This window comes from Aotus nancymaae, unplaced genomic scaffold, assembly GCF_030222135.1.
Source record: "Aotus nancymaae isolate 86718 unplaced genomic scaffold, 86718_ANA_hifiasm-v0.15.2.pri h1tg000020l, whole genome shotgun sequence".
In the NCBI taxonomy this organism is placed as follows: Eukaryota; Metazoa; Chordata; class Mammalia; order Primates; family Aotidae; genus Aotus; species Aotus nancymaae.
Window position 1 is genome coordinate 8,014,662 of NW_026988432.1, and position 12,933 is coordinate 8,027,594.

At 37.0% G+C, this 12,933-nt stretch overlaps 1 protein-coding gene across 6 annotated transcripts in view; it reads left to right on the forward strand.

Moving 5' to 3' along the window:
• The window catches only part of RTTN (rotatin), a 185,981-nt gene that overhangs the window by 83,373 nt on the left and 89,675 nt on the right, over positions 1-12,933 (forward strand). For all 6 annotated transcript variants that reach the window (XR_010343605.1, XR_010343606.1, XM_064379025.1 and 3 more), the window contains 2 exons: positions 9,841-9,969; positions 10,433-10,543. Coding sequence is in view for 4 of the 6 variants with exons in the window: in XM_064379025.1 (XP_064235095.1) it covers positions 9,841-9,969; positions 10,433-10,543 (240 nt within the window). In the remaining 2 variants the exon portion in view is untranslated. The remainder of the gene's footprint in view (positions 1-9,840; positions 9,970-10,432; positions 10,544-12,933) is intronic.

Below are 12,933 nucleotides of genomic sequence, written 5' to 3' on the forward strand. Positions count from 1 at the left end.
GAAACTATCTTGGCTTGCAGTTTTCTTTTTGGGAAGATTGTAAATTATGAAATGACTTTTTAAGTAGATCTAAAATCATTCAGTTTCTTTTTGTTTATGTCAGCCTTAGTAAAGTTATGTTTTTGTAGAATTTTAAAACTTTTATCTAAGTTTTCAAATTTATTACTATGAAATTATTCATTAAATCATCTTACTTTTTAAATGTCTGCTGAATCTGTAGTGAAGTTTCCTTTCATTCCAGGCATTAATTATTCCTTTCTCAATTTTTCTTGGTTGATCTCCCTAATAGAATGAACCGTTGGCTTTGCTGATCCCCTCTCTTTAATATTTTTCTCCTGTTTTATTTCTTCCAATATTATCTCCTTATTATCTAGAAGGAGTATTATCTCCTTCTACTTTTGGTTTAGTTTACAGCTCTTTTTCTAACATTTTAAGGTAGAGTCTGACTTCATTGATTTTTTTTTTTAAGGCTTTCTCAAATGTGCATTTTTAGCTCTAATCCTCTAAGCATGGCATTATGCCATGTTTTCATCATCATTTAAGTTAAAATATTTTTATCATGATATAATAAATATAACAGTGATATGGTTGTACATAGTTTTATGAGAACAGCTTCACCACAGTGGCCTGACAGTTTTGCACGTCTGCACTTGGGCCACATACACGAGGCTTAACCACAGCTCATCTAAACCTTGGTAGTACTTCCTATGATCCTTCTGGAGCATGAGAACATGAAAGGCTTATGAGCAGCTGACTATACAAGGTTGATTCTCATTTACTTCACTGACTATTAGGAAGTCAGTTAGGAACCTGTTTCTTACTGGTTCCTGGGTCTTGATGAGGGCCGGGCTTTCTGCCTTGCTCTCCTTGGGGCATAGCTGCAGGTTATAAAACTGCTTTACTGCAACATGGCACAGGCTTCTCAGCAAGAGTGATCTATCATCTGTGTTATAGTCATCTGGTCCCTTTGTTTCAGTGTCATCCTGTGCAAGGGACACCAGGAGCTGTCAACTTTGACTATTCTCGCTTTTGCTGTTTATGTAGGTAATAAACTGTCAGAATAAAAAAATTACTCATTGTTTTCTTACTGGACAAATCTGTCAACCTTGTTTTGATTGTTAACTGTGTTAGGACCTCAAGAATGACTCTTGTAGAAGGCACTGTAGAGTTAGATTTAGAAAGATAAGTGAATTAATACAGTGATAGGCATTCTATACATGAAATTTTCTGATCAAATTGTATCTCTAACCTCCTATTTTTTTTCATGCCGTGGGTACCTTCTTGCCATCATACAGTCTCTATTTACTGCCAGATTATTTTTCAGAAACATAAATCTTTTAATCCAAACCTCTTTTTTTAAAGAGCACAAGACTCAATTTTGCATTTTGAGTTTTATCTCCATTGTAGTTTTTTCCCATTTCTCTGAATTTTCAGTTATATCTGGCTGTTTTTCCGAAATAAAAATGCATTTTAAAAAGATGACTTCTTTCACGTAGTTTTCTCTCTTTTAGGGGTGGCAATCTCTAAAAAAATTTAAGATCTAACTTATTTACTTACCTTCTGTTAGTAAGCCTTTTCTTATTCTTCCAAAGTTGGATACTTAGCTAATATTATTTGGCTTTTCCTGTAGGTTATATACCTGTAACAATTTATATATATGGCTGTTATGTAATATATTTTTATTTATTTTACTTTATTTTTTTGAGACAGGGTCTTTTATTCTGATGCTTATACTGGAGTGCAGTGGCACAATCACAGCTCACTACAGTCTCCCTCCTGGGTTCAAGTGATCTTCCCGCCTCAGTCTCCCAAGTAGCTGGGACCACAGGTGTGCACCACTACACCTGGCTGATTTTTTGATTTTTTTTAATAGAGATGGGATCTCACTATGTTGCCCAGGCTTGTCTTGAATTCTTGGGCTCAAACAATCCTCCCACTTTGGCCTCCCAAAGTGCTGCTATTTAGGCATGAGCCACTGTACTTGGACTTTTATTTTGTTTTCTGCATTGCTGTAGTAGACTGTGAGCTTGTAAGTATCATCTTTGGGCTGTTTCTACTATCCCACGGCTACTTCATTGACCTAGCACCATGGTTTTTACATAGTGGTTAGTGAATCGATTAACATATATGCTACATAATACATATATATTATATATAGTAATTTAAGTACAGTTTGAAAAACATTTTGGAAATGATTATAAAAATATGTGTTTTATTTTTGTATTTTCATTCATAATGATTTAAATAATGTATATATATTCAGTAGTAAATCACACTTTGTCTGGTCCTATCTAGATTTTTTTTCCCAAAAGCACATCTTGTTTTTAAAAACAGATTTAAAGATTATAAATACTCTTTGGTATACTATCAAATTTAATATGAAATTTACTGGAGTACCTTTAATAAAATAAATTTATTTTTATTTTGTTGTTGTTTTGTTGGTGGTGGTGTTATTGAGACTTAGTCTCCCTCTGTTGCCAGGCTGGAGTTCAGTGGTGCAATCTGGGCTCGCTGCAACCTCCACCTCCCGAGTTCAAGTGACCCTCCTGCCTCAGCCTCCCCAGAAGCTGGGACTACAAGCTCCTGCCACTATGCCCAGCTAATTTTTTTGTATTTTCAGTAGAGATGGGGTTTCACCATGTTGGCCAGGCTGGTCTCGAACTGCTGGCCTCATGATTTGCCTACCTCGGCCTCCCAAAGTGCTGGGATTACAGGAAATTTCATTTTTTGAGTATAAATATTGAAAGGCTCAACTGTCAGTGTACTAATTAGTTATTTTATGCTGTCTGTGATCAGAAATATATGAATTTTTAAAAGCATGTATATTAAAGAGTTAATCATAATATTTCTAGGAAGTCAGCTCCTCTAGTGCATTTGAAATATAATTCAGTTAGTCTAGCTAGTGGCCTTTCTATCTCATTAAGTTTTTCAAAAAAACAACTCCTGGATCCAGTGACCTTTTGAATGCTTTTTTATGTCTTGATTTCCTTCAGTTCAGCTCTGATTTTGGTAATTTCTTGTCTTCTGCTAGCTTTAGGATTGATTTGTTCTTCTCTAAATCTTTCAGTTTTGATGTTAAATCATTAATTTGATATCTTTCTAACTTTTTGATGCAGGCATTTAATGCTATGAATTTCCCTCTTAAACTGCCTTATCTGTGTCCCAGAGTTTCTGATGTGTTGTAACTTTGTTCTCATGAGTTTACCTATTTAGTAATAAACATTCACATGTACCCCTGAACCTAAAAGTTTAAAAATTAAAAAAAAATATAATTCAACCTACAAGTGCCTAGTTTATAGCATTTTTTGTAATGTGATTTATAAATACTCTATTTATAAACTTTTTGTAGAGTGTGTCTCCTCTATAAAGTGAGTTTTAGCTGTTTGAAATCAGGAATAGGTGAGGACCTACTGTAGCAGTAACTAAAGAAGAAGTGAAGTATTGCCTCATTTATGTTTAGAAACTTTCAGAAGTGCTTTTGTTTTTAAGTTTGTACAAAGACTTTAGATCACATATTTAGATAAGAAATTAAAATGAACTGTTTATGGTATTGGAGAACAAAAGGGCTTAGTTCTAGGTAAGAAGTGTAGGCAAAAAGGCAATAGCCCATTCTATGTTCAGTTGTCTTTGAGGTAATAAAAATTAATAACAGTTTATTAGCTATAGGAGACACAAAAGGCACAGTCCCTGTTATGTAATGTTTAGCAGTTATGAAAAATTTGATTAGCAAATCTTTGGTTTAAAAAGGAGTTCATTTCATGCTTCATAAAACATCTTGAGAAGAAAATCTTTATGTCTTTATATTAAATGACAGGAAAATATTAGGAAGAAATCTGTCACTTTTGTTAGAAATTATAACAGGGTAACATTTAATCTTGGGTTGTTCTGCTTAGTTTATTAATTATATAAACAGGTATCCCTATTGTACTAAAATGAATAAATTCATTTTTTTTTTTTTTTTTTTTTTGAGATAGAGTTTCACTCTTTTGCCCAGGCTGGAGTGCAGTGGCATGATCTTGGCTCACAGCATCCTCCACCTTACAGTTTTAAGTGATTCTCCTGCCTCAGCCTCTCGAGTAGCTGGCATTGCAGGTGCCCACGACCATGCCCAGCTAATTTTTTAATATTTAGTAGAGACAGGGTTTCACCATGTTGGCCAGGCTAGTCTTAAACTCCTGACCTCATGGTCTGCTCACCTCTGCCTTCTGAAGGATTACGGGAGTGCTGGGATTATGGGACTGAGCCACTAAGCCTGGCCAAATTCTTCTTTTAAAGAATAAAGTAAGGCTTATGGGAGTGGATTTTGAAACAAAGTCATTGTTGGTCCAAATGATTTGCTTCATAGTTTCTTAGTAATTAAAGCTGTTTTTGTTTTTGGAAGGGAGCCATATTTTTAATAAAAGATCAGTTTGTTTCTGCACAGTAAAATTTGAATATGAGTATTTGCTTTTTGTAGATGTGAAATGAGACTTTAAGCATGATCAACTATGATAGGTGAATAAAGTATGATAATTAAATCTTTAAATCAGATACATGATGTATAATTCCAGAGGTCTGACAAAATTACCAAATTAAAAGGAAGTATCGTTAAAGTCCTTGGCTTCTCAATTATAAGCTAGAATTAAAAATCATTACGCAGATCACAGATGTTAGATATCTCCAGTGATGATCTAGAGGAAGATAATAGGACCTGATCATTTAGATATTTTATTTTTAACATAGTCACTTAAAATTTTAAGTTTTTGACCTGGGGGAAGGGGTGGCTGTGGGCGCAGCTTCAGCAGACTTAAATGTTCCTGCCTGTTGGCTCTGAAGAGAACTGTGGATTTCCCAGCAGAGCGCTTGAGCTCTGCTAAGGGATAGACTGTCTCCTCAAGTGGATCCCTGACTTCCATGCCTCCTGACTTGGAGATACCTCCCAGCAGGGGTTGACAGACACCTTATACAGGAGAACTCTGGCTGGCATCTGGTAGGGGTGCCCCTCTGGGATGAAGCTTCCAGAGCAAGGAACAGGCAGCAATCTTTGCTGTTCTGCAGCCTCTGCTGGTGATATCCAGGTAAATAGGGTCTGGAGTGGACCTCCAGCCAATTCCAGCAGACCTGCAGCAGAGGGGCCAGACTATTAGAAGGAAAATTAACAAACAGAAAGGAGTAGCATGAACATCAACAAAAAGGACATCCACACAAAAACCCCATCTGAAGGTCACCAACATCAAAGACAAAAAGTAGATAAATCCACGAAGATGAGGAAAAACTAGTGCAAAAAGGCTGAAAATTCCCCAAACCAGAACGCCTCTTCTCCAAAGGATCACCACTCCTCGCCAGGATCACAACTCCTCACCAGCAAGGGAGCAAAACTGGACAGAGAATGAGGTTGACGAATTGACAGAAGTAGGCTTCAGAAGGTGGGTAATAATAAACTTCTCCAAGCTAAAGCAGCATGTTCTAACCCAATGGAAGGAAGCTAAGAGCTTTGAAGAAAGGCTAGATAAATTGCTAACTAGAATAACCAGTTTAGAGAAGAATATAAATGACCTGATAGAGCTGAAAAACACAGCATGAGAACTTTGTCAAGCATATACAAGTATCAATAGCTGAATCAATGAATTGGAAAAAAGGATATCAGAGATTGAAGATTAACTTATTGAAATAAAGCATGAAAGACAAGATTAGAGAAAAAAGAATGAGAAGGAACAAACAAAGCCTCCAAGAAATATGGGACTATGTGAAAAGACCAAACCTATGTTAGATTGGTGTACCTCAAAGTGATGGGAGAACGGAAGCAAGTTGGAAAACACGCTTCAGGATATTATCTAGGAGAACTTCCCTAACCGAACAAGACAGGCTAACATTCAAATTCAAGAAATACAGAGAACACCACAAAGATACTCCTCCAGAAGAGCAACCCCAAGACACATAATCATCAGATTCACCAAGGTTGAAATGAAGGAAAAAATGTTAAGAGCAGCCACAGAGAAAGGTCCGGTTACCCACAAAGGGAAGCCCATCAGACTAACAGCAGATCTCTCTGCAGAAACTTGACAAGCTAGAAGAGATTGGGGGCCAATATTCAACATTCTAAAGAAAAGAATTTTCAACTCAGAATTTCATATCCAGCCAAACTAAGCTTTATAAGCAAAGGAGAATTAAAATCCTCTGCAGACGAGCAAATGCTGAGAGATTTTGTCACCACCAGGCTTGCCTTACAAGAGCTTTTAAAGGAAGCACTAAATATGGAAAAGAACAACCAGTGCCAGCCACTGCAAAAACATACCAAATAGTAAAGACCATCGACACTACAAAGAAACTGCACCAACTAATGGGCAAAATAAACTGCTAGCATCATAATGACAGGATCGGATTTACACAGAACAATATTAACCTTAAATGTAAATGGACTAAATACCTCAATTAAAAGACACAGACTGGCAAATTGGAAAGTCAAGACCCATTGATGTGCTGTATTCAGGAGACCTATCTCACGTGCAAAGACACACATAGGCTCAAAATAAAGGGTTGGAGAAAGTTTTACCAAGCAAATGGAAAGAAAAAAAAAAAGCAGGGGTTGCAGTCCTAGTCTCTGATAAAACAGACTTTAAACCAACAAAGATCAAAAGAGACAAAGAAGGGCATTACATAATGGTAAAGGGATTAATGCAAGAAGAAGAGCGAACTATTCTAAATATATATGCACCCAATACAGGAGCACTCAGATTCATAAAGCAACTTCTTAGAGACCTACAAAGAGACTTAGACTCCCACACAATAATAGTGGGAGATTTTAACACCCCATTGTCAATATTAGATCAATGAGACAGAAAATTAACAAGGATATTTAGGACTTTAACTGAGCTCTGGACCAAGCAGACCTAACAGACGTCTACAGAACTCTCCACCCCAAATCAACAGAATATACATTCTTCTCAGCACCACATTGCACTTATTCTAAAATTGACCACATAATTGGAAGTAAAACATTCCTCAGCAAATGCAAAAGAGCAGAAATCATAACAGTCTCACAGACCACAGTGCAATCAAACAAATCAGGATTAAGAAACTCACTCAAAACTGCACAACTACATGGAAACTGAACATCCTGCTCCTGCATGACTACTGAGTAAATAATGAAATTAAGGCAGAAATCAACAAGTTCTTTGAAACCAGTGAGAACAAAGACACAATGTACCAGAATCTCTGGAACACAGCTAAAGCAGCGTTTAGTGGTAAATTTATAGCACTAAATGCCCACAGGAGAAAGTGGGAAAGATCTAAAATTGACACCCTAACTTCACAATTAAAATGGGTAATATTCAATATCTATAAAGAACTGAAACAAATTTATAAGAAAAAACCCCAACAAAAAGTGGGTGAAGTATATGAACAGACACTTCTCAAAAGAAGACATTTATGCAGCCAACAAACATATGAAAAAAGCTCATCATCACTGATCACTAGAGAAATGCAAATCAAAACCACAATGAGATACCATCTCATGCCAGTCAGAATGGCAATTATTAAAAAGTCAGAAAACAACAGATGCTGGAGAGGATTTGGAGAAATAGGAACACTTTTACACTGTTGGTGGGAGTGTAAATTAGTTCAACCATTGTGGAAGAGAGTGTGGCAATTCCTCAAGGATCTAGAAATAGAAATACCATTTGACCCAGCAATCCCATTACTGGGTATATAGCCATAGGATTACAAATCATTCTGTTATAAAGACACATACACATGTATATTTATTATGGCACTGTTCACAATAGGAAAGACTTGGAACCAACCCAAATACCCATCAATGATAGACTCAATAAAGAAAATGTGGCATATGTACACCATGGAATACTATGCAGTCATAAAGAAGGATGCATTCATGTCCTTTACAGGGACATGGATGAACCTGGAAACCATCATTCTTAGCAAACTAACATAGGAACAGAAAACCAAATACCACATGTTCTTACTCATAAGTGGGAGTTGAACAATGAGAACATATGGACACTGGGAGGGGAACATCACACACCGGGGCCTGTCAGGGCGTGGGGGCCTAGGGGAGAGATAGGAACCTGGAAACCATCATTCTTAGCAAACTAACATAGGAACAGAAAACCAAATACCACATGTTCTTACTCATAAGTGGGAGTTGAACAATGAGAACATATGGACACTGGGAGGGGAACATCACACACCGGGGCCTGTCAGGGCGTGGGGGCCTAGGGGAGAGATAGCATTAGGAAAAATACCTAATGCAGATGACGGTTTGTCGGGGACAGCAAACCACCATGGCACGTGTATACCTATGTAACAAACTTGCCCATTCTGCACATGTATTCCAGAACTTAAAGCATAATAAAAATATTTAAAATTTTTAATTATGAGAAATTTCAGACATAATGTAGAAAGAATAGTAGAATATAGCCCATGTAGGTATCATCCACAGTTGTTAACCCCTGGCCAATCTCGTTTTATTTTCAGACATTATTTTATTTTATTCTGAGTCTCACTCTTCCACCTAAGGTATAATGCAGTGGCTCGATCTCAGCTCACTGCCACCTCAGCCTCCTGGGTTCAAGTGATTATCTTGCCTCAGCCTCCCGAGTAGCTGGGATTATAAACATGTGCCACCATGCCCGGCTAAGTTTTGTATTTTTAGTAGGGTAGGAGTTTTACCATGTTTGCCAGGTTTGTATCGAACTCCTAACATCAAGTGATCCACCCACCTTGACCTCCTAAAGGGCTAGGATTACAGGTGTGAGCAACCATGCCTCAGATGTAATTGTAATTTGTTTTATGCAAATTCTAATTCAGGTCAAACTTCTCAAAGTATCTACCAATTAGATGCTTTTATTAACATGATTTCTGCTGTCTTTAAAATATACATATAACGTACTTTGCTGCATGAGTTGGAAAAATAAAAAAGCCCAAAAGATAGATTGAGACAAAATGGCTTACATTGAAGGATTCCATGCTGAATAAAAGCATTGAGACCTTGGGTGGGTGAATTGAAATACTCTTTTCTGTTAGTGCAGATAATAAGTACTTTTGATTGTTTCGACTTAACAACAAATCTTTCCTTTAAAATGTGTTGGCTACATATAGTTAGCATGGGAGAGAAAAAAGTTGAGAGCCAGTGAATAAGCATATATTCAAATATGCAATAGAAATCTAAGATCACTCATGAGTAAGGAAATGTCTATTTACATTTAAACCATAATTCAAGAAAATCTGACATAACTCTGGTAATGAGTTTTATAGTGCTAGCAATTTCTATGTATATTTTCAACTGATTATTTATAGACTCTTAAAGGATGCCATAACGTTTAAAACGTGTAAACATACTCTAAGTTACAACTGTGTACTAGGAGGGCACCACACATCTTTTTTACAAACTTTAAATGGGAAAATATTGAAACTAAGAATTTTTGTTTTCGTTTTTAAAAATTACAGGATCTCACTTTGTAACCCAGGCCAAGTGTGGTGGTAAAGTCATAGCTTACCGCAAGCTGCAGTTCCCCTCAAGTGATCCTCCCTCCTCAGTTCCCCCAGTAGCTGGGACTACAGATGTGCACTGGCATGCCTGGCTAATTTTTGTTTTTTTTTTAAGTAGAGACTGGGTCTTGCTATGTTATGCAAGCTGAAGAATATTTTCTTTTAACAGTGGTAAAATACCTGTAACATAAAATTTATCATCTTATTCATTTTTAAGTATATGAACTAAGAAACTTATAACTTTATAAGGTTAGGATTCAATTCACCCAAGTCAGTAAACAGTTATATATTTATTTATCTTTATATACCATTAAGAATAAAGCCACCATGAAATTGTTTACATTTGTTTTTCAGGTCATTACTTCCTTTTATGTGGAGCGTGGAGGAAATGCTATGTCCTTCATGGGAAAAGGTGTTACAAAGAGCACAATTCTTTGCTTGCTTCACTTATCCCATGAAATGATGGCCCAGGCTGGGAGCTTGGTGAGCACATTAAAGCTGTCTGTCTTCTGAACAGTTAGTTGAAAAGGAATGTGCTGTGTCCAACACATTTCAAGCACATAACCTTGCTACATTAAAATGTCTCTTTTGACGTTTCTTTTTAGGAAACAAGAATGATTTTTGACTAGGATGTTTCTTAGAAGTTGTATATTAACAAATCTGAATTTTATTTGAAATTGATTAAAATCTGCATTCACTGAAAAACTACCTTTTGTCTAAATCATGGGAAAAATAGCTTCTGTCAAAAATATTGTTATGTTTAATTTTTTAAAGAGAAACAGATTTTTTTTTGTTTGCCTTGTTTTGGCTGAATAATGGGATTAAAACCAAGTCTAAAATACATGTTTATGTTCTTTCATTAAAAATTCAGAATTGTTTTAACCTTCCTGCATTTTATTTTTAGAAACTTACCTAACGTATTTCTGTTTCCCCTTTTTCCCAGTAGGAGTGGATGTCACTTTGGTTCTTGCCTTTGGGTAGTCATAGTGAAGAACATATTCCTACTCAACAAGGATTGGCTTGGTTGATTCCATTATGGGTTGATCGGGACCCAGAGGTCAGTGTGAAGGAGAATCAAGTTTATCGTGTTTAGATTAAAAACAAATGACACAAACCATAAATATATATACATATATTATATTTTAGTGACTCTACCTTATATTTTATTTAAGCCCTGATTTAGCTTAGGCTGTCATAACAAAACACCATAGACTGGGTGGCTTAGACAACAAAAACTTCTTTTCTCATAGAAGTTTTGGAAGCTGAAAGCCCAAGATCAGGGTGCCAACATAGTCAAGTTCTGGTGAGGGCTCTTCTTCTGGCTTGTAGATGGCTGCCTTCTTGCTGTATATTCACATGGCCTTTCCTTGGTCCATGCATGTGGGGCAGGGGAGGGAGGGTGGTATAGAAACAGATTTGTTTCTTTTTTTTTATTATAAGGTTGCCAGTCTTACTTAGATAGTACTGCTCCCTTATGACCTCATTTAACCTTAATTACCTCCTAGAAGCCCTATTTTTTAAATGTAGCCACTCGAGCATAAAGGCTTCAACATATGAGTTTTGCAGGGATGCCGTTCAATTCATAGTTTTCCACCCTGGACCCCTTAACTTCATGTTCTTTTTCCATGCAAAATGCTTTTATTCTCCCTTAACAACCTCAAAAATCTTAACTTATTCCAAAATCAACTGTAAAGTCTAAAGTCCAAAATCTCATCTAAATAGCACATATGGATAAGTCTCTAGATATAAACCCTCCTGAGACAGAATTCTTCTCCAGGTGTGAACCTGTGAAACCATACAAGTTATGTGCTTCCAAAAGATGATGTTAGGATAGACATTCCCATTCCAAAAGGGAGAAACAGGAAAAAAGGAAGAAGTGATGGATCCCAGGCAAGTCCAAAGCCTCGCAAAGCAAATTCCATTAGATCTTAATGCTCAAGGATAATGTTCTTTGGCTCAATGCTGTGCCTTACAGGCCCACCAGGGTGACAGCATCTAGATGGCTCTATGGGGTGACCTCATCCCTTTGGGTGTCTTCAAGAGCCCTGCCCTTAAAGGTATCTTCAAGGGCAGCCCTGTCCCTGAAGCACTGGACAGGGTCATCACCCTGGCCCACTGAAATCAGAGAGGTACTTAAAACCAGGAGGAAAAACCATCCCCCAGTCCTGTGGTGGGAGGGCAGCCTGGTGATCTCTAAATCATTTTTTGGGTCACTCTTACCTTTCATTGAAGAATACAGTAGTCCTCCCTTACCAGAGGTTTCGTTTTCCAAAAGCAGCCTGAAGATGAGTAGTAGCCTAACACTCCCTCACATTGCCTACATCATTCACCTCACCTCTTCTCTTTATGGAAGCATTGTATCATCTCACATCATTACAAGAAGACTGAGTGCAATACAATAAAATATTTTGAGAGAGAGACTACGTTCATATATTTTATATTACAGCATGTTGATATAACTGTTCTAACTTATTTTTAGTTATTGTTGCTAATCCCTTTTTTAGTTATTGTGCTAATTTGTAAACTTTATCATAGATATGTATGTGTAGGAAAAAAACATAGTAGTTACAGGGCTCAGCACTATCTGTGGTTTCAGGCATCCACTGGGGGTCTTGGAATGTATTTCCCATGGATAAGGGAGGGACCACTGTAGCACATATTTGCTTATAGATTCCAGGAGGTCCAACAGCTTTCTTTCATTCTATTCATCTTTCTCTGTCCTTTTTTGTTCAAACTAGCAATGTCTTTGCTGATATAATCCCATCTCTATTCCTGGCTTCTGCTGAGATGTCTGATTAAGTCCATGAATTGCAACCGTGATCTCTTTCTTAAATGATTATTCAGCCACACCCTCCATGTTCTCTTTAAAACAAGCTTCTCATTTTTTACACGGATAGGCTGAGAATTTTTCAAATCTTGTTCTTGTTTCTTTTTGCTTACCCATTCTTAATTCCTTCTTTAATTCATCTCTCTCCTTTTGCATTTTGCTATAAGCAATCAGGAGGAACCAAGCCACTTTTTCAACACTTTGCTTAGAAATCTTCTCAGCTAAATATCCAATTTCATTGCTCACAAATTCTGCCTTCCACAAAACACTAGAATATGACCATAGCTCAACCACTTTTCTTGCCAGTTTATAACAAGGATTGCCTTTCCTTAAATAACCTTTTTAAAATAACACTTTCCTCATTTTTGTCTGAGATCTCATGAGAGTTACCCATGTCTACGTTTCTGGCATGCACCTCAAAACTCTTCTAGCCTCTAGCCCATTACCTAGTGCCAAAGTCACTTTCATGTGTTGAGGCATTTGTTTCAGCAGCATCCCCACTCCTTGGTACAAAAATCTGTGTTAGTGTGCTCAGGCTTCCGTCACAAAATATTATTGCCTGAGTGGCTTACAAACAGAAATTTATTTCTTGCAGTTCTGGAGGCTGCAAGTCAAGATCA